The following is a 27,933-nucleotide window of genomic DNA, read 5'->3' as shown; positions in this document are numbered from 1 at the left end:
TTGGAAGAGGACATCCCCTGGAACTGGAGTTAGGAAAGGGTGTGAATGGTCATGTGAGTGGTGGGTATTGAACCCTGGCTGTCTGCAAAAACAATAGCTCATAGCAGTGGAGCTATATATCCATCCCCTTCATTAGTCTTAAGGTGAGTGTTAATGTTTTAAATCATAACCTTCTGCAACCAAACTCCGTATCCATCCACAGCCCTTATTTAGTTTTGCGTTAATCTCTACATCCCAGACACAGTTACAACATTTTGCCTAGCATACCTGGCATCATAGAAAAGAAACGATTTTCAAGTGGGGGCGTTCTTTTATCCCCTCTCAATAAGAAATTTAAAAATGTCCCAATCACACAATCATCCCCCCCCCCGAGTGAGTTCACCCTTGATCTTCTTTATGTTTACTTTGAAAACATCACATTTGTGAACTGATACCAACAGGGCAGGGGCATTTTCTTGGCTCTAAGGCAGAGGAAGCTCTCGACAGCAATACATCCTAAAGAAGAGGGGGTATGGTAGAGCCCCCTGACTGAACTGATAAGGAAGCCAAGAGAGGCAAAACAAGGGTGCGTGTTCAAGGCTTTACGGAGCAGTTAACCTTGGGACTCACCTGTGTGTACAGATAAAGCAGTGGCTTCTGGTCAGCACATTTATAGAGCTTTCCAAATCCCTGGGTTTCTTTCTCCATTTGTGCTTTTATCTCTCTGAACTTTATGCCCGGGTTCTGTCTGCTGATAGTCTTTACACACAGAGACTGCCACGAGATTAAACAGGGAGAAAGAAGTCTAAAGGTTCCCTTTGTCATCGTTGACGTCTGAAAGTCTTTAATAGAAGTGCATAGTTCCCACCAGCTACAGAGCATCAGAAAGTACCACCCCCCCCCCATGTGAGTGACAAACGCTTTACAAATCACAGCCTCCAGAGAAAGGACAAGAAACTGTCAAAGGTTCTGGTGGAAAATAACCAGCTCACAGTTAGGTGTTCATTACAAACTCAAAAAAAATCTCAACGCTTCATGGGATGCAGTCAGCAAGCTGGGGGCTCTAGCTGTATAGTTGCACGTCATAAAACACCAGTGTTACAGTTTTAGACAGAAGATGAAGAAGAAAACACAGGAAATGCAAACCTATTTTCGTCTCCCTCTGGGCGGAGGGATTTTAATACCACAGAACACTTCACAAAAGGCAGGAAATGACGATGCTACCGGTAAAAACCATTATATTGAAAGAAGAAAGCAAACAATACAAAGTCATAAGAGATGGCTTGCTCCCACTTGCCCAAGCTCTGAGGACTCACCTTGGGAACTCTGGTCTTTGTGTTCCTGGGTGCTCCGTGGCACAGGGGCAAGCTATCTGAATTCTCTGGGTCTGGAGAAGGCATTTCCAATTGGAACATTGACAGCCTTAGTTACTCAACAAGAGCTGTGCCCACATAGGTTTAAATTTTTTCTGTGAAGACTGTTTTCTGGCTGCAGTAATCCTGTATGCTAGCTGTGATCCTAGCTCTCACAGGTTCTTCAACTGATCAAATAATCAGGTGAAAGCCATTTCTAAACACTGATGTAGAGTGCGGGGCTCAATGCAGAGCTTTTCAAATGTGAGTTGCCATAAAGATGCTTCTTTTGAAAGATGTCAAAGGGTTAAAAATCAAGGAAATGAAATAGAGCTTCTTAATCAGCGTAGTAATGCGATGGAGTGGGAATGGGAAAGCCGTGTGATGTGGGCGAGAGCACTCGTAGAGAAAGCACACTTCCAGATAAAATGGTACCTTGACCTTTAGGATGTTTGAAATCTTTACATGGAGTACTTTGTCATCTTAATAAAAAGCCCAGCTTCTAATACTTATAAGTGAATTTTGAAGTTTATCATAGATTATATAGAGAAATTCCAATGAGTAACTAATTATTGCATTTCAATCACTTTCCTCCTCTGATGGTAATTCAGTATTAATATCATTAGTAATTAGTATTAGTGTTACTGTCAGCACTTAAGGGCCAGCGTACAGCTTCTCATGTCAAATTCATGCTGAGATCACTGAGCTACATCCCCAGCTTTGAATAAGTTTATAATGACCAATTGTTTTCTATACTTCTTCTTTAAGAAAAGAATCTATTGGAAAGTGCAGGGATGCATTTAAAGTCTAATTTAGCTTTTAAATTACTAGAACATTCTTTTTCAGCAATAACATCTTATTACTCTCCTCATTACCTAGAGGAAGTATGCGTCCAAGTTTTCTTTTCCTCTCCTCCTTATTAAAATCCTATCTCTAAATTGGATCATTTGCATAGCTATCAACTTTCATAGAAAATGAATTCTCACCACACATCAGGAGCTGTGGAATGAGAAATGAAGAAGAGACAGCCCTTGCTCTCAAACGGAACACAGCCTCACAAAGGAGATGATGTCGTAATGGTTCCTTAGCATCCTACAAGTGTAAGCCTTGAGATGTGCTCATAGCCTGAGTGCAGATATGGCTCCCCTTTTTGCATGATGGGTAAACAGTTCACAGAAGAACTCACAAAGAAGCTGGATGTTGGTGGCACATGCCTTTAATCCCTGCACTTGGAAGGCAGAGACAGGTGGATCTCTGAGAGTTTGAGGCCAGCCTGGTCTACAAAGTGAGGTTTTTTCTGTTACACAGAGAAACCTTATCTCGTGGGGGTGGGGGTGGGGGAGAACTCATGGGGAGAAAGCAAACAAACTATAATTCACCAAACAAAAGACACAACAGACAAGGGAGCAGTATGCTCTCAGGCACAAAAGTTCAAAACAGAAATGTGGGTGTATTACTCAAAGTTCTCTAAAAGAACAGAGCCTTCATAATGAATACATACCAAAAAGGGATGCATTAGTTTGGCTTACACAGTACATGTCAGACAGCTAAGACCCCAAGCAATAGTGCAGAGGGGACCTAAATTGGTCTTGCCCTGTAGTCAGACTAATGAATATCTTAAATGTCACTACAGAACCTTTATACAGCAACTGATGAAAACAGAGACAGAGACCCGCAGCAGAGCACTGGGCTGAGCTCCAAAGTTCAGTTGAAGAGTGGGAAGAGTGAGAATATGAGCAAAGAAGTCAAGACCATGATGGGGACACCCATTCTCTTTGGATGGATACCTTGCTCAGACTAGATATAGTAGAAAGGACCTTGGACCTTCCTCAAAGCAATGTGTTTTACTCTCTCTGAGGAGTGGATGGGGGTGGGGCAGAGGAGAAGATGAGGGAATGAGAGGAGAGTAGGAAGTGGGAACTGGGATTGGTATATATGAAAAAAGATAGTTTGTTTCCTTTTTTAAAAAATAAAATTAAAAAACAAAGGATCATGAAATGTAAAAACAAAAGGCATATTGGGTAGGTGTTCATTGGTGACTTGAGACTAAACAGAAAGTAATATAAATTACACTTATTACACTGCTGGGAGGAAAATAAATTAAATCCAGATAGCACAGGGACAAAATACAAACAAGCCATTGTGCTGAAGAAAACTATGCAACTTTGGTGGGAAGACAAGGAACTATGACGATGAAAACCCTCAGTGGGCACTGAGGACTGAACTAATTTTTCAGTGATATACCATATATATATACATATATATATATATATATCTTACATATATATCAGTACCAGAAAAACATATATCTGTGTATATATGAATCATATAATATCAATATATTCAGTACATACACTGAATACACACATGCTTGTGTGTATTAAATCCCCAAGGCATTCTAGCTGTAAGTGCCTTCTCTGCTTTTGACCACTCCATACTACTTGCTTCCTAGTCACCCAACTGGAGCCCATAATGAACAAGGAAGCCATCAGCATTTAGATTAAAAATCACAGGTGTGTTCCGACAGCGTGAGTCTAGCTGAGGCCTGAGGAAGTTACAGAATTTTCCATCTCCCAGGTAATCTCGGGCATTGAAATGTCCAGGAATTACCAGCCTAAGGAAATTTCCACACATAGATTACCTGGAGTAAAAACATCTCCTGATGTGTTTGGGGAAGACTTGTCTCCGCGTCCACGGGGATTGAAGCACAAACGAAAACAAAGCTAGAGAGATGGTTTAGCTGCTTGTACAGCCTGAAGAGAATTTTCTCTGGCTGCAAATTAGTCCAAGGATATATAAATCTAATATTCACCTTCCTATTTTATTAACAGACAATACCCAAAATGAAGTGGCCCAAATGGATTAGGGTCAGCTCTGCAAGTCCTTCCACTCTGCACAAAGAGCCCCAAAGATGGGATTTTTCCTTTACTGTTCTGTCTTACAAGGTCATTTTTAAAATTACCACCACTAAAAATATTGCCAAAAGAATTTAGCAAAACAAGACTGTTTGCATAGCTGGAAAGATGGTTCAGTAGTTAAGAGAGCTGACTACTCTTGCAGAAGACCCTCGCTTGTTTTCCTGTATCCACATGGTGGCTTACAACCATTGTAACTCCAGTTTCACGGGATCTGATGCTCTCATTTGATCTTCATGGGTACCAGGTACGCAGGTGGTGCACATACGTGAATGAATACAAAACACTCAGACACACAGATTAAAATAAATAATACTTTTTTTTCTTTTAAGTCGGACTGATTGGGACCACAGAGAATGGCTCAGCAGGTGAAAACATTTGCAGCACCTGCCTGGCAATGTAAGTTCAATTACCAGAAGTCACATGAACGCAATTGGAGAGAAGAGATGTCATAGATTTGTCTTCTTACCTTCATGTGCTCACATACACATAATATACCTGCCCATACCTATAGACAGACAGACAGACAGACAGACAGACAGACAGACAGACACACTTTTAAAATTCAACTGGTTACTGCATCAGATTTTAAGAACCATGTACTTTTAGTGATTTGTAAGACTGGAGTGTAATTCCCAGACAAACATCTAGAAGCTTTCAGTGGTAGATAAAGAGGCTTTTCCAGGACTCCTCAGTAATGTTTCAATGGGGTGAACTTGAGAGAGTCATGGCAGTGGTGAGCCAGCTTCTGCACAGGGTGAAAGAGGTGGGTTTTGATGCTGAAAGGGGGGGAAGGGACAGTTTGCAGGATTTGCCAATGTCCCAGAACTCACCATCCTTTCAAAAAGGATTTGAGGCAGTTATAGTAGGATCCAAAATCTCTCTGGAGCTCTGATTTTTCTTTGCTGAGTATGATGGATATTTTGATTGGCTTATTTTGTAGGGGAATAATCAAAGTTCTGTACTGAATGTTTCCTGATCACTGTTTTTCCTGATTCTCTCATCTCTCACTCCCTAACTACCACCTTTTCTACCTTTCTTGATGGCTAAGAAAACTGATCCCACAACCAGACTAACTGGAAATGCTGCTTAAACTGAGCTCTCACATTTTAATCTCCATCTCGTATCTATTAGAATATGGCTGGATTATAATTCAAGATTTTTTGGGATGAACACAAACTCTTGAGGGAGATGTTAGGTATGGTTTATAGTCACTTGCTTTATAGGATATATTTTTCTAGATCTTCAAGGGAAGCACACTAGGTCATAGGAAACAGATTTTTTCATGAATTTGTTTTAGCAATTATTTAAGGATAGTCTACTTATTATTGTTCTTATTTTCAAACCCCTCAATAATCCAGTTTTCTCAGAAACATAAAGTAATCAGCTACTCTTGGCATGTTCCATGGATCATTTTTATGACATACAAAGTCTGAAGAAATTTGTAGCTCATGGGATTCAATTTTGATCTCTCAGAGATGCGTCTTTTGTATCACACAGTATTTCTGGACCACCTTTGAATTCACTAATCATTAAAATACTAGGAATTTCTTTTTAGATGATCATTGTTTGCAAAATAAAACTCTCATTCTTTTTATAACACAGATTCTATCTTATCCTGGGTTTCAATTTACTATATGCAAGCAGAAAAACTTTTCTCAACAAAGGTTTAATTAGAATTGTTAATAGCTATGATTTCCAAAGTGTTTGAGTCAGCCTTAGTAATAATTAGGGAGTCTTGTTCCATACAAAATGCTTTATTTAACCTTCATGCCTTCATTCAGATAATTATACAAATGCATACAGATAAAGGTTTAAACTCTATTTCAGTTCACAGCTCAATTCATAGGAAAGTTGAATACAGAAAAGCAATGCACCAACAGAATATGTCTGAGACACCATTGAAAACGATAACACTTGTTCATTTAAATCTCTGAGAATAGAATGGAATACTCTTCTGAGAGAACCTCATTAGGAGAGTCTCCCTTTTCATTATCATAGGGCAAAAAAAATCACCATTTTACAGTAAAAGAAAAAGCTCTGAGTATATTTACAATACATACACTATACATAAATACAAGAACAACACTTACATAATATTAATAAACTCATAACAGGAGCTGCCTAAACACTACAGAGTATATAAATGCAGAGAAAACTACTGGGAAATTAGATATTTAAGCTGAAGAAATAAATTCATTTGCAATTAAAATTCAGAACAGAAGAGCCAAACAAAGATGTAAGAACTCAACACATTTGCTTGCCAGCATCATTGGGGGATTTCACCCTTTAATGTAGGCTCTCCTCTGGGCACTCTTAGCTCTCTGGATCATATGCCCAAGAGTTTTGTTGTAAGATTAGATCCATAATATGAATCAGAAGCAGCCCAGCTATTCACTTTGCTGTGCAGAGGCTTCTAGCCTAGAATAACCACTTTGCAAACTAAAGGACATTTTTTATATTTTTACACAGAACGATCTTGAGATCCAATGACCGTGTGTAATGAGCTAAGTGTTGAAGAAAAGCAAAGAGATGCCTGCTTGATTTGGCCAAAGATGATGTTTTCTTTGTTCTCATATGTTTTTCAGATACGACTGGGAGATTTACTCAAAGGAATATGACGTCTGCGCTGACTGACCCTCTCCACCAAGAGAAATGTCTAGACTACTACTAATTATAACTAAGTCATTTTAAGTGGCAGGTGGGTAGCTTAAAGGTGGTCTGCTCTCATCATTTCATAACACAGACAGTGCCTAGTACATCCTTCTATGGACAAACACGAATGTGCTGGTTTCTCTTTGTAAAAAGTGATCATGATACACATAATTGCATAATGAGGCAGGATGACATCATACATAAGACAATGTTTTCAAGCTGGTTTTGTTAAGGATTTATCTCAGATCCATCCACAGTTGGTTTGCCATGTGATGCAATGTGTCCCACATAGACATGAACAAAACAATACAACCACCACACCACCCCATGGAGGGGGAGACAGTGGTTTTCAAAAATGAACCTTCAAACACAACACATTGTACACAGACAAGTTGATAGGAAAGAGCCTTGTATGTAGGCACCAGTGCCCAGTTCAGGAACCCACTGAATGTAACAATCTGAGGAACAAAATATACTCTATAGTCTGGATACAACACAAAACTCTGTCATGAGAAGGCTAGAAAAGTAAGTAGGGGGAAAATATATTTTCTATTATGTTTTTTGTTGTATTTTTAGATAATGAAATGAGCAGAAAAGGAAGATGTCAAAATATCCCTAAAATAACTTAGTTTTTGATTGACTGGACACTTTTACTTGTAGAATTGGAGCTGAATTCTCTCCTATAAACCCTCATTTCTCAACAAAAATTAATCTTGGCTACCTTGCTTTTGAAAAAAGAATCACTGACAACAGGAGGCACTGAAACACTTCACATTTCTGGAGATGAAATGCAGAAAAAAGGTTACTGATGTGCCTGTCCCCACTATTCATTTCTTGTCAACCCACTTAGAGTGGTGGCATTGTCATCTGAGAAATAATTGTTGTTGAAACTCAATTAAGTGACAGGAGTCTAAGTCTACAGGAGATGGGAGACATAGACACTTGCTTTCAGCATGGAAGAAGTGCCTTACACAGCTTTTATCTCTTCCACCAGCCAACTAACAGGGAGAACGATCATAATTCAGGGGATTCATTTTCAGAAACTGAAACACTCTGAGAAATGGCATTCTTAATGTTCTCAAAGTCCATTAGCGCTGCCATGAATCAATACTGTCAGAGACTTCCTTCTATGCAGAAAGGGAAGGATTTTACGTCTCTGACGTTAGGCAGCTCCTCACATAAGACTCAAACTAACAATACTATAAGCAAATTACTTATAAGACTATTTAAAACATTCCAAGACAGTGCTGTTATGTGAGAACCTTGGAAAGGAACTGTCCACTGGTCATCTCAATGCTGACATTAACACCTTATGGACACCTGTTAGGAAGTACCTCTACAGAGGGGAGGGTTTTAGATACAGCCTTGCAGAGGTTATCACAGGTCTATGTTAGGAAAAAAAGAAATGACTACACATACAAAGAAATACGAAAATTGAGAAAAACTACCTGGGACTAAATTATAATAATAACTAAGAAGGGTTTCAAATATCTTGGGAGCTCTGGGCAAACACTTGGAAGAAATCAACAAGTTTAGGGAGGTCTGTGGTTCAATGTTTGTTTAGAATTACTGCCCATCAGTGAGTTTCCAGGAAGGGACGGATTTCAAATCCTCTGTACCATTGTCTGATGTAGCAGGTTCTTCTGTCTATGTGTTGCTTTTATTGGTTGAATAAAGAAACTGTCTTGGCCTTTTGATAGGGCAGCACTTAGGTAGGTAGAGTAGACAGAACTGAATGCTGGGAAGAAGGGCAATGTGGCAGACACCATAAAGCTCCTGCCCAAGACTGACGCTGGTTAAAATCTTTCTCCATAAGCCACGACCTCATGATGCTATACAGATTATTAAAAATGGGTTAGATCAAGATATGTAAGTTAGCCAATAAGAGGCTAAAACTAATGGGCCAGGCAGTAATTTAATTAATATAATTAGTTTCTGTGTGATTCTTTCAGGTGTAAGCTAGCAGGGCAGTCAAGACCAAAAACAGGCCCTCCTACAATTGTCAATTCATGTGCTAAATCATCTGCTAGATCATATTCCTACAGGGTTCTCATAACAAAACCAAGTTAGACACTGGGAACATGGCAGCCAGGACGAGGGAAGAAAGCTGTGTGCTATACTACAAAGAAGGCCCTCTTGACTTATTCTATGCCCCTGGATATCTCAGCTGTTCTCATTGTGCCTTGGTTTCCCATCCATGAAGGGGAGACCAGTTGTACAGACTGGAAGGACCGTGTTAAAATCCCTCAGCGTGAGCTTTGAACCTCCCAGGGTACTTCCGCACTTTCAGACAACACATGGGGAGGAAGAAGTCAGAATGTCTGATGTCAGCGCGACCAGGGAATAGAGTGGCTGTGCTGTGACATTAGCACCTGTTTGCTACTCTCTCTCTCTCTCCCTCTTGACGCATATGTCCTTCATCCCTCTTCTCTGAAACGGAGTAGGGTAAAGAGTAGATGGTCTTCTTGACCTGAGGTTGGGGCCTGGAGAATGCTGTCCACCGCAGTACCACACTATCTAAAGCCTGAAGACTTATTTCCGGCCATACATTGAGAACCATCATTACTGAGTGTTTGGCTCTAGTATAGCTTTGCCTCTAGTATAGTATAGCCTCGACAGCTTGTCTGGGCAAATTCACGCACTGAGATAGCAGGGGTGAAGAATACACTGAGTTCGTGTCTATGCCCTGTCTTATTGTTTATCTCTACCTATGACTCCACTTGTAGCCATAAAACAATTTGAGGAAAAAAACTTGTGAACTTCGGAATGTACACAATGAGGTAACTGCCAGGATTAACTAAATAACTGTCTGAAGATCTTTGCAAGTATCACAAGATTTTTTTCGGGGGGGGGGGGACTTGTCAGTGTTGACCTCCATATTCTCCTTGATGATATCAGGATTTATTGGGTGAAAAGAGAATGAAGCACAAAACATGAACTTGCACACTGATGTAAGTGGGTAAAACAAAGAAGACCAGTCTCTCGCTGTTTCGCACTAAGTGCATCAGTGTTTTGAACTGAGCAAGTCTTTCAGAGCTCTGTTATAAATGTGAGGTACACTTTATCTGAACATTGTAATTGTTCTACATCATCATGTACACTGAAGATAACTTTATTTCCCATATTCACCTGATCGTATTCAAGTAAGACAAAGAAAATTAAGAGATATTAATTGCAAATAGGGTTACTTATACTTCAAAGTGATAAAAGCCCTTTTCTGTGGGTTTGTGGGAACAGATCTAATTTACTATGTGCATATATTTACTCTGTGTGTGCTCAAACTGTGCAGGAAAAACTCGGTATGACGAAGAATTATTGCTGTGTGAAAGTATAGGAGTGTCTCATTGGTCATATTCATTGACAGGCACTTTCAGCGTTTAATTAATTTCTGGAAAAAAATGGGCATTAACTTTTTCCTATTGCCACTACAGAGTCTTTTAATATGTGGCTATATCAATACACTTAACCTCATCAATATGTACCTACATTGGAAAGCAACCTCTCTGAAGCTTAAACAAGAATTAACACCTGATTTTATTGTTTTCAATTGAGAACCACTCTGCTTAGAAAGATAACTGAGAAGAGAGAATGATTGCTAGGTGATTTTTCTAGAACAAGCACGTATGAAGAAATGACCTCATCTGAGTTTTAAACCATTCTGGCTAAGCTATGACAAGTGGCCACTCCGTTCTGACCAAGCACCAAGAACATCAACAAGAGGGACCATTTCTGGTGGCAACATCACCAATTGTGAGTACCATCCACACACAAGGCATAGCTGAATAAGTGGGTTTTTTTTTATTGTGATGAAAACTAGAAGCTTTCCCCCAACATATGTCATCAAACTATTTACAACCTCTGTAAAATTGGCGAGTTTGAAAATACTTTGTCCACTATCACATATGTTACGAATACAGTAAAATAGCTTCACTCTATTTTTTTTAAAGATGCACTACCCTTCCATTTTATTTTCTTATGAAAAATCTGAATTTCTATTGCAATTGCTCAGTATTTAGCATATTTAAAATACCAATGGGCATGGTTTGCTAAACAGACATTACTCTATAATGAAATTGTGAAAATATAGCATTTTGAATTTGTATATACATTTCTTAACTATAAAATGCAGGCAAAGTTACATAGTAGTATAAGCTGATTCTCTAGTCAGGTAATAACTTACATTTCTACATAGGGTGGATTATCACAAAGTATTTCTTTTACAAAAGTTCTTTGTTGATATTTAGTCGCCTGCCGGCTGCTGCATGTGCAGGTGTGTGCACACAGGTGCATGTGTTGGGGTGTCTCTCCAGGTAAGTGAAAGGCAGTGTGGGAGCGTCAAATCTCTTCCTGAGACTAAACCAAAACTGGTTTTTTCTGCGGGGAAACCAACCTCAGAACAAGTCAAGGAAGAGATTTGGCTGATGGCATTCATTTATGTGACAAACTTAATGAGAGTGGGGTATGAACTATGAGTATTAAGGCTTCCTGGGCCTGTGGTGCTTCATCATCATCAGTTCACATTTGATGCTTTCTAGGCAGACTGCATGGGTGCTGGTATTGCCACTGCTTCAGTTCTATGACTTCTCAATATAAAAGTGATACGACAGCCTTGGAACAACCTCTCAGCTACTTTTCTAGGCAGTCACAAGAAGAAAACAAAGGCATATTAATACTACTGAAGGCCTCACCTCACCCGATTTATTCAATTGCAGCTTTGGTACATATAATAAACAAAGTACAGACTAAGGAATACTGCGTCTTTTTATCCATATACAAGTTATCATTCTAATGAGCTGATCTCAAAGTGCAGACTTACATTTCCATTCAGAAACAATTGGCAATTTGGAGTTAAACAACTTGTATAAACATGAATACAGTCTTTGCATGAGCTATTCCAAATTTCCCTCATGACGAACATAGCTTTTCTAATCACCTAGAACTTTCATTTGTAAACAGTGAAGCGTTTTGAAAGACCCCGCCCCCAACTCATCTTCCTCTATCCCATTTAAACTTTAAAGTGATATTTAAAAGTGCTCATTTTACTCATGTAACTGACCCTCAACTTTTTGAAAACAAAAAGTGTATGCATTTTGTAAAGGCAGCAGTATAATTTCCATGGTAAAGCCATCAGGAACCTCTTTCTCAATGCTATAACAGAACTTAAAATCAAGCAGTGTCCAAAGCAATCGATAGCAGGAGGCTGGAGCTGAATGGGAAGGTTGGAATATAAGGGACTCTCTGTAAACCCTCAAGTAGCTCAATTCCCTTGTCATTAGTCTTCACATGGCAGGGAGACAATCATTTCTTCCTGCTTGTCACCAGGTATTACCAACCACACATGAGCTCCCTAGCTGCAAGCTGCACCACTTCAAATTTGAAACCCAAACTTGCTCTGTTTAGGGAACACCAAGAAGTCCTTCAGGATTCTTTCCCTTTTTCGATAGTTTCTCATAGACTGTGCTTTTCAAGAAGCTAGATATGCCCATAAAATGACTGGAGGATTTTCTGTGCCTAAGGTTATCATATTTCCTTCAGTCCCAAACCACCTGCCTTTATACAGGAAACACATCCAGGAAGTTCACCAAGGAGTACTTCTTACATCCCCTAGATGAGTTCCAAGTGAGTTTCAGTTCTTGGGCCAGATCAGAGTCAAGTTCACTTGTGCTTAGATCCTTTCTAAAAACATCACTGTGTCGAAAGGAGAGGGATGCTGTAACGATGGCAGATTTCATCAGTGATCTTACCATCTCAGTCTGCTTCCCACTGATGGAGAGTGAGTGGGGGAAGCTTGCTTCCCCAAGTCTTCCCTAAGCGGTTAGGTGCAACTCCTTTCGTTCTGTGCTAAATTTAAATCAAGATGTCACTCAGGAAGCTTTCCCTGCCTGTCAGTTCAATGAATTCTACCTGTAAAACTTGCAAGATGTCTCTCAGTGGGAAAAGGATTGGCTCTGATGAGAGCAGACAGAACGAAGCCAAATCTATCCTTCACTTGAGTGACTTCCCCTATACCTACCAACTAGACTCTGGGGCCAGCGCCTGAGGAGACCATGGTTGCTTGCTACTGTCTGAGTTCTTTGCACTGGCCAGTTACTAATGCTGGCATGCATCAGGAAGGCTGTTTTTATTCTGAATGATAACAGGCAATGAGAAGTAGGAAGTGCATACAGTACAGATTAAAAAAAAAAGTTCCAGTTGGTTGAAAAAAAAAATCCCACTGGCTGGTGGGTACCAGCCAGTGTAGCCGAAGCTATTTATCAATAGAACTGCAGCCCTTGTTAGAGGGAAATTGCCTGATGAGTTCTTCAGACCTGGCAAAAAAATATAGAGCACATATTTTTGAAACCAGGACTTGATCTGTAAATCATAATACTTTTGCCTGAACATTTATTAAAATTCCTTTAAAAGTGCTCCAACCCAAGCCGTTCTTCTAGTAGTGTTTATAGTACTTGCTTTGTCAGAATCCAATTCCCCAAATTAGAAACGGATACTGTAAAGGATAACTCTGTCACCAGACATCCTTTTAGAATGTGCAGACATTTAAAAATGAGCTAGGAATATTATGTGGTTAATTTGTGCAATTTCCCAAATCAAGCATCTGTCACTGAAATATATTGCAAAGGTCTTTGCTGGAGACCTTTTATAGTTAAGCTATAAAAAAATCTTAACAACAAAAATCTCACTAAGCCAGATTGCCACACAAAGCTGGGAAAACAACAGCTTTTAGTGGGGACAAAAATATGATACTATATTGGAAAGAGTGCTTGTTGGGGATGTATTGCTTTTCCTGTATATTTTTTGCTAGATACAAAAGGTTCTTCATTTGAGGGGGACAATGGAACCTGACTTTCTCGTCCTTCTCCCAGGATAAGCAGGTTATCTGTCCCTGTGGATGCCAATGGGGGAGCATGGGGATTCCGGGCCAGTTTAGAAAGTGAACCATGTAGAGAAGAATCTACAGGAGAGTCAGAATCTTGGCTCTCCGGGTTGAAGAAGCAGCACCAAGGTAGGCTTCCATGGGCCCCTCTTTCCAAGGACTCATGCCCAAGCTGAACAGCCCCACTGACTGAAGAGTTAACCTTCAGCTCTGCCTAGCTAGTCACCAAAGAACTGTTGCCCAACGAGAAACGGGGAGCATAATCCTTACTTGTGGTATTCGAGCAAGTAGGACGACAAAGAGCAGAAAGATGACCTCAGTGCTGTCACTAGGGCCTCTGAATGGAGCCAAGACATCTGAAATGCTGGGGTGTTTTTTACAATCCCTTTAGTAAGTATGAAAACTGGTAACGTGAGTCCTCAGTGGAGCGATTGTAGGAAAGTCCTTCTATTCATTATTGCTTTTCTCCTCCAGAGGAGCGATATTTCTACCTCTGCTTTGTCTCATTTTCATGCTCACTGACTTTGCATGGGCAGCCCCACCTCTTCCCTTGGAGCCGGTGTGTCTAAGAAAGCTCCCCTCCCCCTTGATTCCTTGTAATCAAACACGAACGGCAGGGGAGATGATGCCTTGGTGACAGAACACTGGAGTTTGAAGTGGGGCGGTCGTTATTATTATGACTATTGTCGTTATCGTTTTTTTTTTTTTTTTTTTTAGACAGGCTCTTCCTATTCAACTACAGAACGCCTCTGCCCGTCCATGCCAGGGCAGAGCAGGACTAGCCTTTGAGAAACTGCTCTGCCCCTCTGCTGGAACGGATGAACAAAACATGATCGAAACAGAACAAAAACAAGCAAAGACAAACAAATGAACAGACTCTTGGTTCTCTTCCGGGAGATGGCATGAAGACAAAGTGTGAGCGCTATCTAGGTCCGCCATGACTAGCATAGAGAGCTACTTCTGTGTGCCTTCTTTTGGGGTAACAGAGCTTCCCCAACAGCCCCTTCCTTTCTAGTTCATGCTGCTTGCTGGTAACAGACTGGATGTGTGTTCTGGCTTACTGAGATTGGAACTGAAATCTCGTCTAAAGGGTTTGGAGGTGGGGGAGGTGCCATGGAAGAATCATCCGAACTGAGGTCTTCTCTAACATAGATTTGCGGTAGATGACCTTTAAGGGACTGATAGCTGAGTATCCGGCCAGCTCGGGAAATGTACAAGCTACAAACATCTTTCCAAAGGCAGAGGACAGAGCATGGAAAAAACGATGCCTGTCTCTTCAGGACCTGAGGCGCTGAACCCCCAGGCCAGTGTGCTTGCAGCAGCTCTCCCGCGGGGTGATCATGATGGGGGGTTACCTTCAGGCTGAAAGGAGAAAGGTTCCTTCTTGTTCCTGCTCTGGTTTCAGGCACCGTGGGACGGCGGTGCTGTTGACGTTAACACTGTAGAGGGGGCTCAGCCCTGCTGAGTTAGTCGCTCCTTAAGAGACCCAGCTCTTATGCCCAGCTGGACGACGGGAGCCTTCCTCACACCAGCATGTGCCTCCTCCGGTGCAGGGCCAGGTGGTCTGACCTCGAGAAGCTGCGATCACAGTCCGCGCACTTGAATGGCTTCACTCCCGTGTGTTTGCGGTAATGCCTGGTCAGTTCATCCGAGCGGGCAAACTTCCAGGTGCAGCCTTCCCACGTGCATTTGTAGGGCTTCTCTCCTGGAAGAAACAAAGACACACAAGCTTTGGGGCTCCATCCTTTTTCTGTAATGACCCAGCCAGCCCTGAATGCTGGGAAAGCGTTGTCAATGGGTGTTCTATTTGGCAGGTCTCTGTGAGTAAACCTTAGCATCCCACCGGGGGCTTTGGGGACTGAGAGGTGAGTTTCAGTTTCCTGCTGTGACATCAGTGAAGACATCAGCTAACCTTTGGATGTCTGGCTGAGGAGTGATACTATAGGCACAAATGGGAAGGAGAGGCTTGCTCTTCACGCTGGTGGGCTAAAGGGGAGTATTAACACCCCCACAGAGTCTGATTCGGCTCTGTGGCCGGAAATCATAAACAACAGTAAAGGGTACTTAGCTCCATTTTAATAGGCCCCCTTCCCTTCAGAATATGCATCGCTTCAATGCTATAAGACTGTATAGGACAGAGTCCAGTTAGCTATCATTCAAGGTGTCCACATCACTTCATTACAAGGTAAAACAACCCATTCATTAAACATATGTTATTCACGAACATCTAATTTTGTTTGTCCCTTGGGAAGAAATCTTAGAGTAGCAGCGCCAATGTGAGTGTGTTTTTCAGGACTAGAGAACCAAATTGAGCCTGAGGAATCCTGAAGCGGGACTGAATGCTGAAAGTCCTTATAAAAAGCCCGAAGACGTGTGTAACTTGACCAGGCCCTCCAGTCTCCTTGTAAGGACAGTAAAATATCCAAAGCCTGTGCTGGGAAGAGATAGCCCAGCCATTGTCCAAATGGGCTCCCAGGGGGAGCGAGACAATAGCTGACCCAGGTGCACTGTTTTCCTAGCTCTCTTCCAAAGGGAAGCCCTGTCCCCATTCAACCCTGCAAAATTGATCTCTCCTGTCCCATCTGTCCAATGGGAGCCTCTAATGACAGCAGGGTAGGCAGCTCACGCTAACCCTGCACATGAAACTGAAAGGCAGCCCCCACTCCACGGGAAAGAAACTGTCCAGGGTGGCACCGTAAATTACTCAAGGCTCCAGGGAAGAAAATGTCCCTGGCCCTGAATCCAGCACCTTTCACTATGCTCCAGAGGAAAGGATAAACTTTATTACGTCCTCAGTACCCAGATTGGTACTCTAAATCTAGCTAAATCCTATTTCAGTTACGTCACTAACACAATGCACCACAAAGATCTTACCTTGGTGCCCGTCTCTTCTACCCCCAGAGCCTAGATTAGGTCCTAAACAAATTCAGCTGTTAAATTAGTGTTGGGTCTTAGGATCAAGTGGTTCATTCCCATGGAATCTAGAAATATGAGACACTAGTTGTGACTACAGGAAGCACCAGGATCTTCTAAAAGTACCCATTCAAGTGAAAGCATACTGACTGTATCGACAGTTTTTGTATTGACAAAAAAACCTCAACTTTGAATTCATTCCAGTTGCTTCAAGAAGACAGCATATGTGCTTGCATGGGCTTACTGACCAGTGTTCTAGAGAAACAAAGCAAGCACAAACCAGGTAAACGTCTAACTTACAAAGGTTGAAGATCTGTAACTGAATATATTCCTGACAATGAGTAGCATGTATTTACATGTTGAATACTGCTGTAGATTTTTTTTTTTATATTTTTATTTCTGTATGAGTTCTGGCAGTTAGCACAATATATACACAAATATATTTGCCCCGATGTTCTTCTGCCTTTGCTACCCTGAGTTGACTGGTTGTCACCTAGAGACATCTCCTAGCAGCAGCTTATGCTATGAAGAAATTGCCCAGAGAGAAAGTGTAGAAGCTGAGATAGGAAGGAGAAAGGGTCTTCTTCCCCCCTCCCCACATTATTGAAAATAATTTATTGAAAATAGCTTTCCTTTTAACATAATATATTTATGGCTTTCCATCCCTATACTCCTCCCAAATCTTCCTCACCTCTCCTCCCATCCAGATCCACCCCCCTTCTGTCAGGGATGATAAAATAAAGTTAGGTAAAAACAAAAACTAACACAGTGGCATAGGACAAAACAAACCAACAGTAGCAAAAAAGCCCAAGAAAAGACACAAGAAACAGATACAGCCACAGAGACCCATTCTTTACAAGCACTAAACTGGAAGCCATAATAGATACGCAAAGGACCTATATGATAAAAAGAAAGAAAAAATTTAAATAAATTAAAAAAGTAAGATAAAACTTAAAAAAAAAAAAAGAAAAGCTCTGACATGTCACTAGGAAACAAGGAACCTCCAAAGATGCTGATGCGTTCCCTCTGTTGGCCGTCTTCTGCTAGGCATTCCAATTTATCTCCCCAGTGAGACTCCCTTGGAGAAAATCACTTACAAATAAAAATTGCTTATCAATTGTAGATAGAGTCCATGTCAGAGCCATTTGCCCATTTCTCCTTTCGGCTCCCGTGCACCATCTCGTGCAGACCCTTGCTGGCCCTGTGCGTTTCTCCTCAGTCCCTGTGAGTTCATGTGCACTTGGTACTGCTGTGTTTAGAAGGCCATGTTTCCTCGGTGTCCTCCCTCCCCTCTGGCTCTTAGACTCTTTGCCTCTTCTTCAGCAGGGTTCCCTATGACCCAAGGAGGGGAGCGCTTTTTTGACAGAGACATTCCATCGAGGACTGAGTGTTCCATGGTGTCTCTCTTTCTGTCTGGCTGTGGTCTCTGTATTTGCTCCCATCTGCTGCAGGAGGAAGCCTCTCTGATGATGGCTGAACAAAAGACTGATACTATGAGTATAGCAGAATCATTATTTTGCTACATTTTTAAAAAAATAGAACATTAGTATTTGGTTTTGGACTATCCATGCTCAAGTTTGGGTTCCATTTGGTGGAGTGGGCCTTACATCAAATCAAATATTGACTGGTTACTCTCATGAAGTTTGTGCCCACTTTGCACGAGCATATCTTTCAGGCAGTACGCTATTGTCGATCAAAGCATTTGTGGCTGACTTGGTGTTTACACTTCTCCTTGGCTGACTGAAGAGTACCTTCCTTTCCATACCAAAGACACTAGCGTGAAGAGGTGAAGCTTAAGCAGTCACCAGCTTCTCTGTGCTTAATAGTTTGTCTTCAGCAATGAAGCCTTGATGTCAGTTTGGCTAGAGCAACTTATAGTCTTGGCAACAATCTAGGTTGTTTGGGGGTTCCCATAGAGACCCCTTTGGACAACAACCCTATTAGATATAAGCCAACCCCAGTGCTGGAAGCTACACTTGAGGACAAGAGATGTCTACTTGGGGCTCTGTCTCCTCTATTGTTTGACCTTCTAGGTCGCTGTCTTATATGTATGCATTTTACAAAGTTTTACTACTATATTTCATACTACCCCTCAAGTGGCCCTTAGTTTTTCCCTCCCTCAACCTCTTTCTTCCTGCTACTCCTTCGATTCTCCTGTTCCAGGCCCTCCCCATACATCCATAACTATTTATTTTATTTCTCTTTTTAAGCAAGATCTAAATGTCCCTCCAGTCACTTAGTCTATACCTAACCTCTGCGATTCTATGGATTATAGCTTGGTTATCATTGACTTAGCAGCTAATGGTCACATATAACCTTATTTGTTTTTCTAGATCTATGTTACCTCACTCAGGATGTTTTTTTTTTCCAGTTCCACCTATTTACCAGCAAACTTCACAGTTTCGTTTTTAATGGCTGAATAATATTCTATTGTATAAATGTTCCAAGTTTCTTTATCCATTCATCTGCTGAGGTTGTTTCCAATTTCTAGCTATTATGAATAGAAGAACAATGAACATATGTGAGCAGCTGTGTCTGTGGCAAGATACGGCATCCCTGGGGTGTATGTTCATGAGTGGTATCTGGAGGTGGATTGATTCCCGTCTTTCTGAGGAACTGTCTCGTTGATTTCCACAGTGGCTGTATGAGTTTGCACTCCCACCCGCCGCCATGTATGAGTTTTTCTCTGACTCTGCATCCTCACAAGCAAGAGCAGTCACCCGTTTTCATGATCTGTGTCATTCTAGCAGGTGTAAGGTGAAATCTCAAAGTAGTTTTGATTTTCATTTCCCTGAGGTAAAGGATATTGAACATTTACTTAAGTGTATCTTGGTCATTGGAGTTTCCTTTTTTAAGAATTCTCTGTTTAGAGCTGTACCCCATTTTCAAGCTGAGTTGTTTTATTGATATCCAGTTTTGTGAGTGTCTTATATATTTTGAATATTAGACCTCTACTGAATGGATATTTAAGTGGGCTCTGGGGATTGAATGCAGACCTCCAATCTTAAATAATGAGGTACTTTATCCACTGTGAAATATCACTTAATATACTTGAAATATACTTAATATTTTTTGCATTTATTTTCTGTGGCTCTGGGTATGTTGTGAGGCCCCGATGGCTAGAGGCTGAAGTCTAATATGGCCTAGCAGCTTTCTCCAAGCTCGGCAACATGAAGGACTCATCCTCAGCAAGGTTCCCTGCTTTCTACCTCCCCAGATTTGGAGGGTGTCTCTAAGCTTGGTTGCCTGACATAATTCCCTGCAAGCACTCATTCCCTGCTGACCATATAGTAATTTAGTAACATGTTCTAGCTATTTTCATAGGATTGTGCTTCCACTAACCCAGTTATATGATAGGAGTGTGCAAATTGTCCCCAGGTTTCCCAATGCTATATATTTCCTATACTCTGGAATAAAGTTGAGTTGTCTCATTGAAGTCATCTCCCAGAGGCCTATCTCCATCACCTCTGCAGCCATCTGAACCCTGTAGCCTGCCTCTGCTCTCATTACCTCCATGGATGGGTGACCAACAGTCCCAAAGAAGACCCACATGAGTGGATGTGGGTGTGCATATATGCAATTGCACACTTGAAGATGTTAAAAGACAACATGCCTTATTTCATTCTCTTCCTCCATGATGGGGGTTCCAGAGATCAATCTCAGGCTGTGAGGCTTGGTGGTAAGCCCCTTTGCCCAATGAGCTATATCCCATTGGCCAAAAATGTCATCTTAATCGATAGCCATAAGTTATCTATCTTTATTGTACACCATGTGGTATCTATATGTATGCACACACTGCGTAGTGTTTACATCAAGATAAACACATCTGACTAGACACTTATCATGCATTTATAGGAAAAACTTTTAGAATCCTTTCTTCTAAGTATTTGAAATACTGTTTATAGTCACTCAACTGTGTGTTAGCACACAACAGTCTATGCTCATCTAACTGTAACTTAGCACCAATTGTTCATCTGTCTCTTCCTCTTCTATTCCTATTCTTCTTTCTCTGCTATCCACTCCTCTGCTTCCATCTTTCTTTCATGTGATCAACTTCTTTTTGTCCCATTTATTAGCGAGATCACATAGTCATCGTTGTTTAGTGCCTGAATACATGTTTTTACATAACAAATAATTGAAATGGAGAGTTTTGCACAAAAGGAAATGATGGCCTATCTTGTAAGACTCATTCAACTCCATCAGACTTTAAAAGGTATCTTTAAGATCTCTTTTGATCATTAGGAAAGTATGGATACCTCACTTCTGAAGGTAAGGGTCAGAGTGGTAACAGGTGGGGGATACCTCTCTGGCTGCTAGCTGGTTACCAGAGATGAGAGTTCTGTGTAAGGATGGAAGTTCTGTTCCATCTGTAGCTCCTTTACAGACCGTGAAAAGTGGCCACTGTGAACTCTGATGATTGGCGACTCTACTGAGTCTACGAAGGGGTGACAACATGGAAAAGATCAGAGACTGGGACTTTAGATGTCAAACATCCTGTTCAAGATATATTTTTTTTTTAAAGAGAAGATGTCTTGGAATGTGACAACTGTCGTCAATTGTCTGATCCCATCAACGAGAGAGAAACTAACAGTACATGACTGAAAAGCAGTCTGTGAGGTACAGTAAGTAGTCATGAAGGACGAGGGAACAGGTGTCCGAAGGACTGGAGCAAACCCTCCCGGATTCCTACCAAAAGCCAATGAAAGTAACATAGATGCGTAATTAACTGGGAACCCTGCTGCAGGGAATTCGAAGCTGCCTGGGAAGGGGAAGGAAAGAAGAGCAGCACAGAGTGGGTATAATTAACCGAGTTTTCTTAAGAATTATTTTTTTTTACTCCACGAAAAGAAAATAATAATGATATACAAAATATTCATGGCTCCCTGCTCCAGTGTCGCATTAGCCATTCTTTCCACCTAATTTTAGCAACAGAAACAAAGGCAAAGACCTCCAATCACTCTTTAAACTTAAAGGCTCTGCTCTTAAGCATTGAGACTCTGGTTGGCCAGGCTACTCATTTCTGTCTTCTCTCAAAAGAGGAATGGGTGCCAGTTATATACACCCATAACAACTGTTTCATTAAAAATATCAATCAATTTCTCTTTGGACTGGCCAGGTTTTGGGAATGGATAAAAACAATTTTGGTAGTTACTGTACACTTAAAATGTGCGCTACATTTAAATTATTTTCCTGTTTTGTCTTCTTTCCTCTAAAAACTTAAGGTATTTCACTTTCACATCAAATGGCAATTGAACAGACCTGCAGAGTAACAATGCCGGGGGGTTCATGAAATCACAACCCTAGATGACTAAGCTATGGCCAATCAATGACTGCTGAGAGGGAGGGAGAATCCATTTTCTCCCAAGGCAAGTTTCCCAGAAGAATGCCCAGTATCACATGACCAGTTCTATTCAAGTGCACAGTCACACTAGTCACATACTAGTGTGTGTGTGTGTCTGTGTTTTTGTGTGTGTGTGTGTGTAACAAAAGTAATTAAAGAATAGGTCATACACATGAAGGGAGCAAGGACAAGGTTGGACAAAGTAGAAGAAAGGTGGAAATGGAGTAAAACAGTACTGGTGTACAAAATTCTCAAAAAATTAAAATGAAGAAAAATAAGTTCACTATGCCAAAATGAATGGTCCTTATTTTGTGTTGTTTGAAGAAGTTACCTTGCATAGCAAAATGCTCTAAAATCTAGTAGATAATGTGACGTGGACTAAGGTCCCATCCAGTTTTATGTTTTTGATAACCATGAGTTTTCAAAAAAAAAAAATCTAGTTCCTAGATACTTTCTCAGTATGTTAGAACTACAAAACACATTGTTGCTATAGGTCACTACTTTGAGTTTCTGGGTTTTTTTTTTAAATCACTTTTATTGTTCAAAGGAATTGTTAATGAATCAACAGGAAAATGAAAAAGAGATTTAAAGGTCTTTAAAAGTTGAGATGTTGATAATGTACATCTCAGTCAACAGGTCCATGCTATTGACTTATCATTTATAATGAACAGATTATGTATAATACTGGATCATCTGGTATGCAGTATGTTCCGGAACTTTAACAAAGCCCATAAGACTGTCAATACTGAATCCTGTTAATATCAGCCTTGCTTGCAATTGGGAGAGTCCTGATACTTTTGCAACTGGTTTGTTGATATCAAACAGGATTTATTTTCATTTATGCACATAAATCAAATGAGCATTTGACTTTAAAAGACAATTAGTGGCAAGAACCAAATGGTAAATGAATTCTACGCAAAATTGTTTCCATGGAAGATTTGACTAAGAGCTGGGACTGGTGGCTCAAACCTGGAATGCTCAGAATGCCACGTGGGAGGCTGTGGCAGGAGGACTTGTCCCACATTTGAGGGTATTATGGGACATAGAGAGAGTTCCAGATAGTCCATGGTACACAGTAAGGCTCTGTCTTAAAAAAAAAAAAGTGTAGGCAGTTTGTTACTCTTGCTTCTGTTTCTCACCAAGATGGGCACCGTTGCCAGTGGGAGAGTTCTGTTCATTTCTTTCTTTTTTTTGATTTTTCGAGACAGGGTTTCTCCGTAGCTTTTCGTTCCTGTCCTGGAACTAGCTCTTCTAGACCAGGCTGGCCTCGAACTCACAGAGATCCCCCTGTCTCTGTCTCCCGAGTGCTGGGATTAAAGGCGTGCGCCACCACCGCCCGGCTGTTCATTTCTTTAGATAGCGCAGGTTTCCCTTGAAATTGACTCTATTTGTTTCAGAATCCCACACACGTTATCTCAAACTGCTTTGCTGGGAAATATGATGAAAATAAAGATATTGTGCCTACCTTCTTTCTTAATTTTGTTTTTATGTGTAGGGATGTTTTGACTATGTGTATGTCTGTCCACCATATGTATGCCTGGTGCCAATGGAGACCAGAAGAGGGCACTGAATTCCCTGGGACTGGAGCTCCGTATTATGCCTGTGAGCCACCATGTGGGTGCCGGGAATCAAACAGTAGTACTCTGGACGAGTGGCTAGGGCTCTTATCCACTGAGCCATGGCTCCGGGCACCATACCTTCTTTATTCCTTTTAGACAAAAGGGTTAGGCAATGACCAAATATAAACATAAGCCTCTGCATGCAAAATCTTTCAAAAACTATTGAGCATTTTACAAAATATCTGGAAGTTGTGATTTCAATATCAGACCATCAGTGATTCCAATTTCTTACGTTAAATTCTAAAAAAAGAGAATGAAATTATTGGCAAAAGTTTGACATAGTATTTTAGCAGTAAGTCTTGCATGCGGTTTAATTTTACATAAAGTTAAAATGTAAAAAAAAAAAACAGAATATAATGTGAGGGATGGGTGGCTAGTTGGATGACATTATGTCACTCCTTTGGGGTACAGTTAGCTTCCTTTTAAATCATTTCTTTCATTGTTATAGTTCCTATTTTAATGAAACATTTTCAGCATAATCTTAAGCAAGTAAACATACCAGACTGGGGTGATGACATCTGGCACTGGGAAGGCAGCTCAGTGGCTACCTCTCTGGCACCCAGGCTGGTGTGGGAAGAGAGAATCAGCTCCAAAGACTGTCCTCTTCCTTCCTCAAGCACCCTGTGGCCTAAGCACCCCACCATCCCTCCTGCTACGTATACCCCATCATCAATAATAATAACTCTTAAAAAGTATCTTTTTGCTCTTGATCTAAAAGTTTCTGAACAACACTTTTGCATCTCATGTTGGATACAACTTCCTATGCACGTATGTACAGGCAGAATGCACGTGCATACTCCCAAGAGGTATTAATGAGGCCCTAGGAAAATAAGAACTCACATCAGAAACTTTTTTTTCCCTGACTCGAAACAGCCAACACAAACTGATTTATTACGAATTGCTTGTCTTTTGCCATTCTGGTTAGAGAAAAGGATTAAGACCAGCTCAGGGCATTTCCATGGCATTTACCCAGCAGAAGGTTCAACAAAGTCTAAAGAAAACATCAGCTATTGAATGGATTCGCGAAAACCTACCGAACAAAACTCACTTTTGCTGGGCCTCTGATTTCACCACCTGAAATGCTGAAAGGTAAATGTGGACTGAGACAAAGGGCAGGTGCTTTTTCATATGAAAATGACGTGCGAGCAATATGCTTAGAGGAACGCGCAGTTTCAAAAGGCCTGCGTTAAACAAAACACCCATGTTCTCAGCGACTCTGTTATTTTCTCAGGCAACTGAAAAGGAACACCTTGAGCAACAGGAAGCGCAGGCATTTGCTAGGTTCAGAAGTGCAGTTTTGAAATATGTCCCTGTTTAACTTTGCTGAAGCCACAGAGCCCAGACAGTGACAAATGAGCTGCATTACATTCAGGGCTCAGCGTAGTTGCTGTGACAATCTGCTTCACTTGAGGAATGGCATTTGCATATGAGGAGATGGGGGGGAGCCAGAATCAAGATTTTTATCTTGTCTTCTGGGTTCTGTTACAGTTAGTTCACAAAAGTTCACAGATTTATAGATCTGGAAGGAAATTAGGCGCTTTCAAGATGAGGAAATAGAAACCTGGCGACCAAGAAAAAGCTGGCATTACCAGCTTCTCTGAGTCAGCCAAGGATGGACAAGGCCACATTCCCTCTTGGGGTTTAAAGTAGCCAGCACTACCTGGAGCTCTAAAATCAGGCAAGATGGTCAAACATGGAGCTGGGCTACCGACCTGCACCTGGGCTCAAGGCTGCAGAATGCAGTTTCTGGAAGCGGTTTCCCCGTCTCTAGAACTCTGCGTTATCACCTTTCCTACAAGCTCTGAAACTCCAACTCGCACTCTATACAATATTTAATTCTATGGCTATGAAACTTAAGATATTCCCGTTTATTGTGAAGAAATAAAAATCAAACAATAAAGTTGGAAATACATCTTTTTTTGCTATCCTGTGAAACATGAAGATGTGTGTGTTATCAATTTTCTTCATGTGTGTAGCTGTGCTCACCCACACAAGCATATGTACACATGCAGATCAGAGAGGCTGACGTCAGGATGCCTTCACAGTTCATTCCCCACCTCGTATTTTGAGATACAATCTCTCCTTGGATCTGCAGCTCACTGATTTGGCTAGACTGACTTGCCACTGAATACCCAGGATCCTCCTGTCTCTGCCCTGTCCAGTGGCTGGGATGATGGAAGTGTGTCTTTAGGCTTGGCTCTCTCTCTCTCTCTCTCTCTCTCTCTCTCTCTCTCTCTCTCTCTCTCTCTCTCTCCTCTCCATAGGTACTAGACGTTCACAACTCAGGTCCTCTGGACCATCTCTTCAATTCTTCTTCTCTTTGCTATTCTAAAGGAACAAATTAAAGTTTTCGGCTAACTGGACGTCAATCCTGATTCTATCTCTTGAAAATATTTTAAGTACAAAACTGCCTGAACCAAGCAGACCAACCTATTGTATAGTATGTACAATCCATTTATTTGTCTTGATAATTCAATCAAATAGTCAGTGTGTTACTGGAATTCCCCTGAATGGTTTGGACTAACTTCTTCATTGTGTGTGAAAGCAACTAAGTGAGCTCCTTGTGTCTTCCCCATGCTGTTCTATAAAGGCAACCTTGATAACAACAGCAAATAAAATGTTTGCTAGAATATGGGAAACACTCCACACACCATGACCTTTTCTAAGCAATGTCATGATTTTAACACATCTGACCTTGGCAGCTTTGTAATCCAGCAGTGGCAGTGGCTAGCCCTGCTTCACTCGGGGATCCAGTTACTGTCAGCCACCTTAGCTGCCACTCCACCCTTGAAGTTACTGCTTTACGAAACCAGGTGATCTAGTCAGAACTGGCCTGGCAGACAAGGGCCTGAGTGACAACTTATTGGATATACGGTATTGCTAACACAAAGTCTAGCCTTCTCACCCAGAGAGCAAACAAGGAATGAAAATATTCTCTAATAAAATGGACTTCACAGAAAGTAAAAAGTTCAAGGTCAAAGGACATTGTTTTATTTGGCTGTTCCGAGTGTATATTGTGGTGCGGGTGACAACACTTATTTGCTATGTGTCTGGTTACCTTTTCTTAAGTTTCTTGTACAGAGAACTCTTCTCTAACCTGTCACATGAATGTGTGCCAAGACTTTGAGCTTTGCTTCTCACTTACGCAATCCCCTCATCCCCACACTCTCTGCTCCAGCCTCCCGGGGAATCCTAAGTGTGTGTGTACTTTCTAGCCTCCCTTCTACATACAGGGATGGTACAGACGAATTCAGCCGCGGCCTGAAAGCTGTCTCAGATGACCCAAATCTAATTCAGCACCTAACACCTCAACACCATGCCTCTCCTCCTGCATTGCTGTAGCAAAGGGGTAAGCTTATCTATACCCATCACAAGTTGTCCCAAACCTTTTTGGGTGGAGAGATTTTTTTTTTTTTGAGACTCTTCCGTACAGAAATAGGCGAGGCATTCCCTGCCTGCTCCACCATGATCATGGCAGGTGCCAGCTCTGTCTTTGAAATGCCTGTCCAGCAGTTCTCTCCCTTCGGCTACACAGAGGCAGTCTATCTTTCCTTGGGTTTTGCCACCATTTACCAGGGTCAGTTTTGATGGTTTCGTTATGGAGCACTATGTCCCGTCTCTTTCTGTTTGTTCTCTGCCCTGTATTGAACCATCCTGTAGAGAGCCCCCCCAGCAATATGACACCTAGCCAGTAGAGAAAACATCTGTAGAAAGGTGCCAGTGTGAGCTCTCCACAGCTGTCACTCAACCGTGAGCGACAGAGTCTGCTACAACAGGGCCTTTTGGTCGAGCTTTGGAAGGCAGTACAAACATGGGCAGTAGCCCATACTGTCTGAGATGGGAGTTGCACAGGAATCCGCAGGACCACAGTTCCAAAGGAGGTAGCCCATACCTAGCCCTGGGACTTTATTCGACAGTCTAAGGTGTCCCTAATTCAAGCTCCCATGGTGTACGCATCAGAGCACACTGCAGGAAGTTGCGGCAATAGTTTCCATGGCATCTTCACAAGTCTTCGGTATCCGCAGTTCTTCCTTATTCTGCCTCCTCTGCCATTTCTTCTTAGTCTTGGTTTTACTTAACACTTCCTGTCCCATCATTCTCCTTTCCATCTTCTTACCGCCTGCACTCTAGTTCTGCTCCTATGAAATCTCCCACATGCCCCCTTATTATTTTCTTGTTTTCTACAGGTGCTCAAATTTAAATACACGTAATTAAAGATTCAGCCACCTATGACAGAGAATATGTGGCATTCATCATTATGGGGCTGGCTTACCTCACTCAGTAT

The 27,933-nt window shown here is 41.4% G+C and overlaps 1 protein-coding gene across 3 annotated transcripts in view; it reads right to left on the bottom strand.

Annotated features, from left to right (window-relative positions):
• Positions 1-27,933, bottom strand: part of Klf12 (KLF transcription factor 12) — a 545,932-nt gene that overhangs the window by 155,267 nt on the left and 362,732 nt on the right. For 2 of the 3 annotated variants that reach the window (XM_057785989.1, XM_057785990.1), the window contains exon 8: positions 14,480-15,480. The exons of the other annotated variant lie outside the window; for it this stretch is intronic. In XM_057785989.1, coding sequence (XP_057641972.1) covers positions 15,299-15,480 — 182 coding nt within the window. In that variant the 3' untranslated portion in view covers positions 14,480-15,298. Of the gene's footprint in view, positions 1-14,479; positions 15,481-27,933 lie in introns of those variants that run through there. 3 annotated transcript variants of the gene reach the window in all.

Source organism: Chionomys nivalis, chromosome 12 (genome assembly GCF_950005125.1).
Source record: "Chionomys nivalis chromosome 12, mChiNiv1.1, whole genome shotgun sequence".
In the NCBI taxonomy this organism is placed as follows: Eukaryota; Metazoa; Chordata; class Mammalia; order Rodentia; family Cricetidae; genus Chionomys; species Chionomys nivalis.
This window is presented reverse-complemented; position numbering and strand designations above follow the sequence as displayed.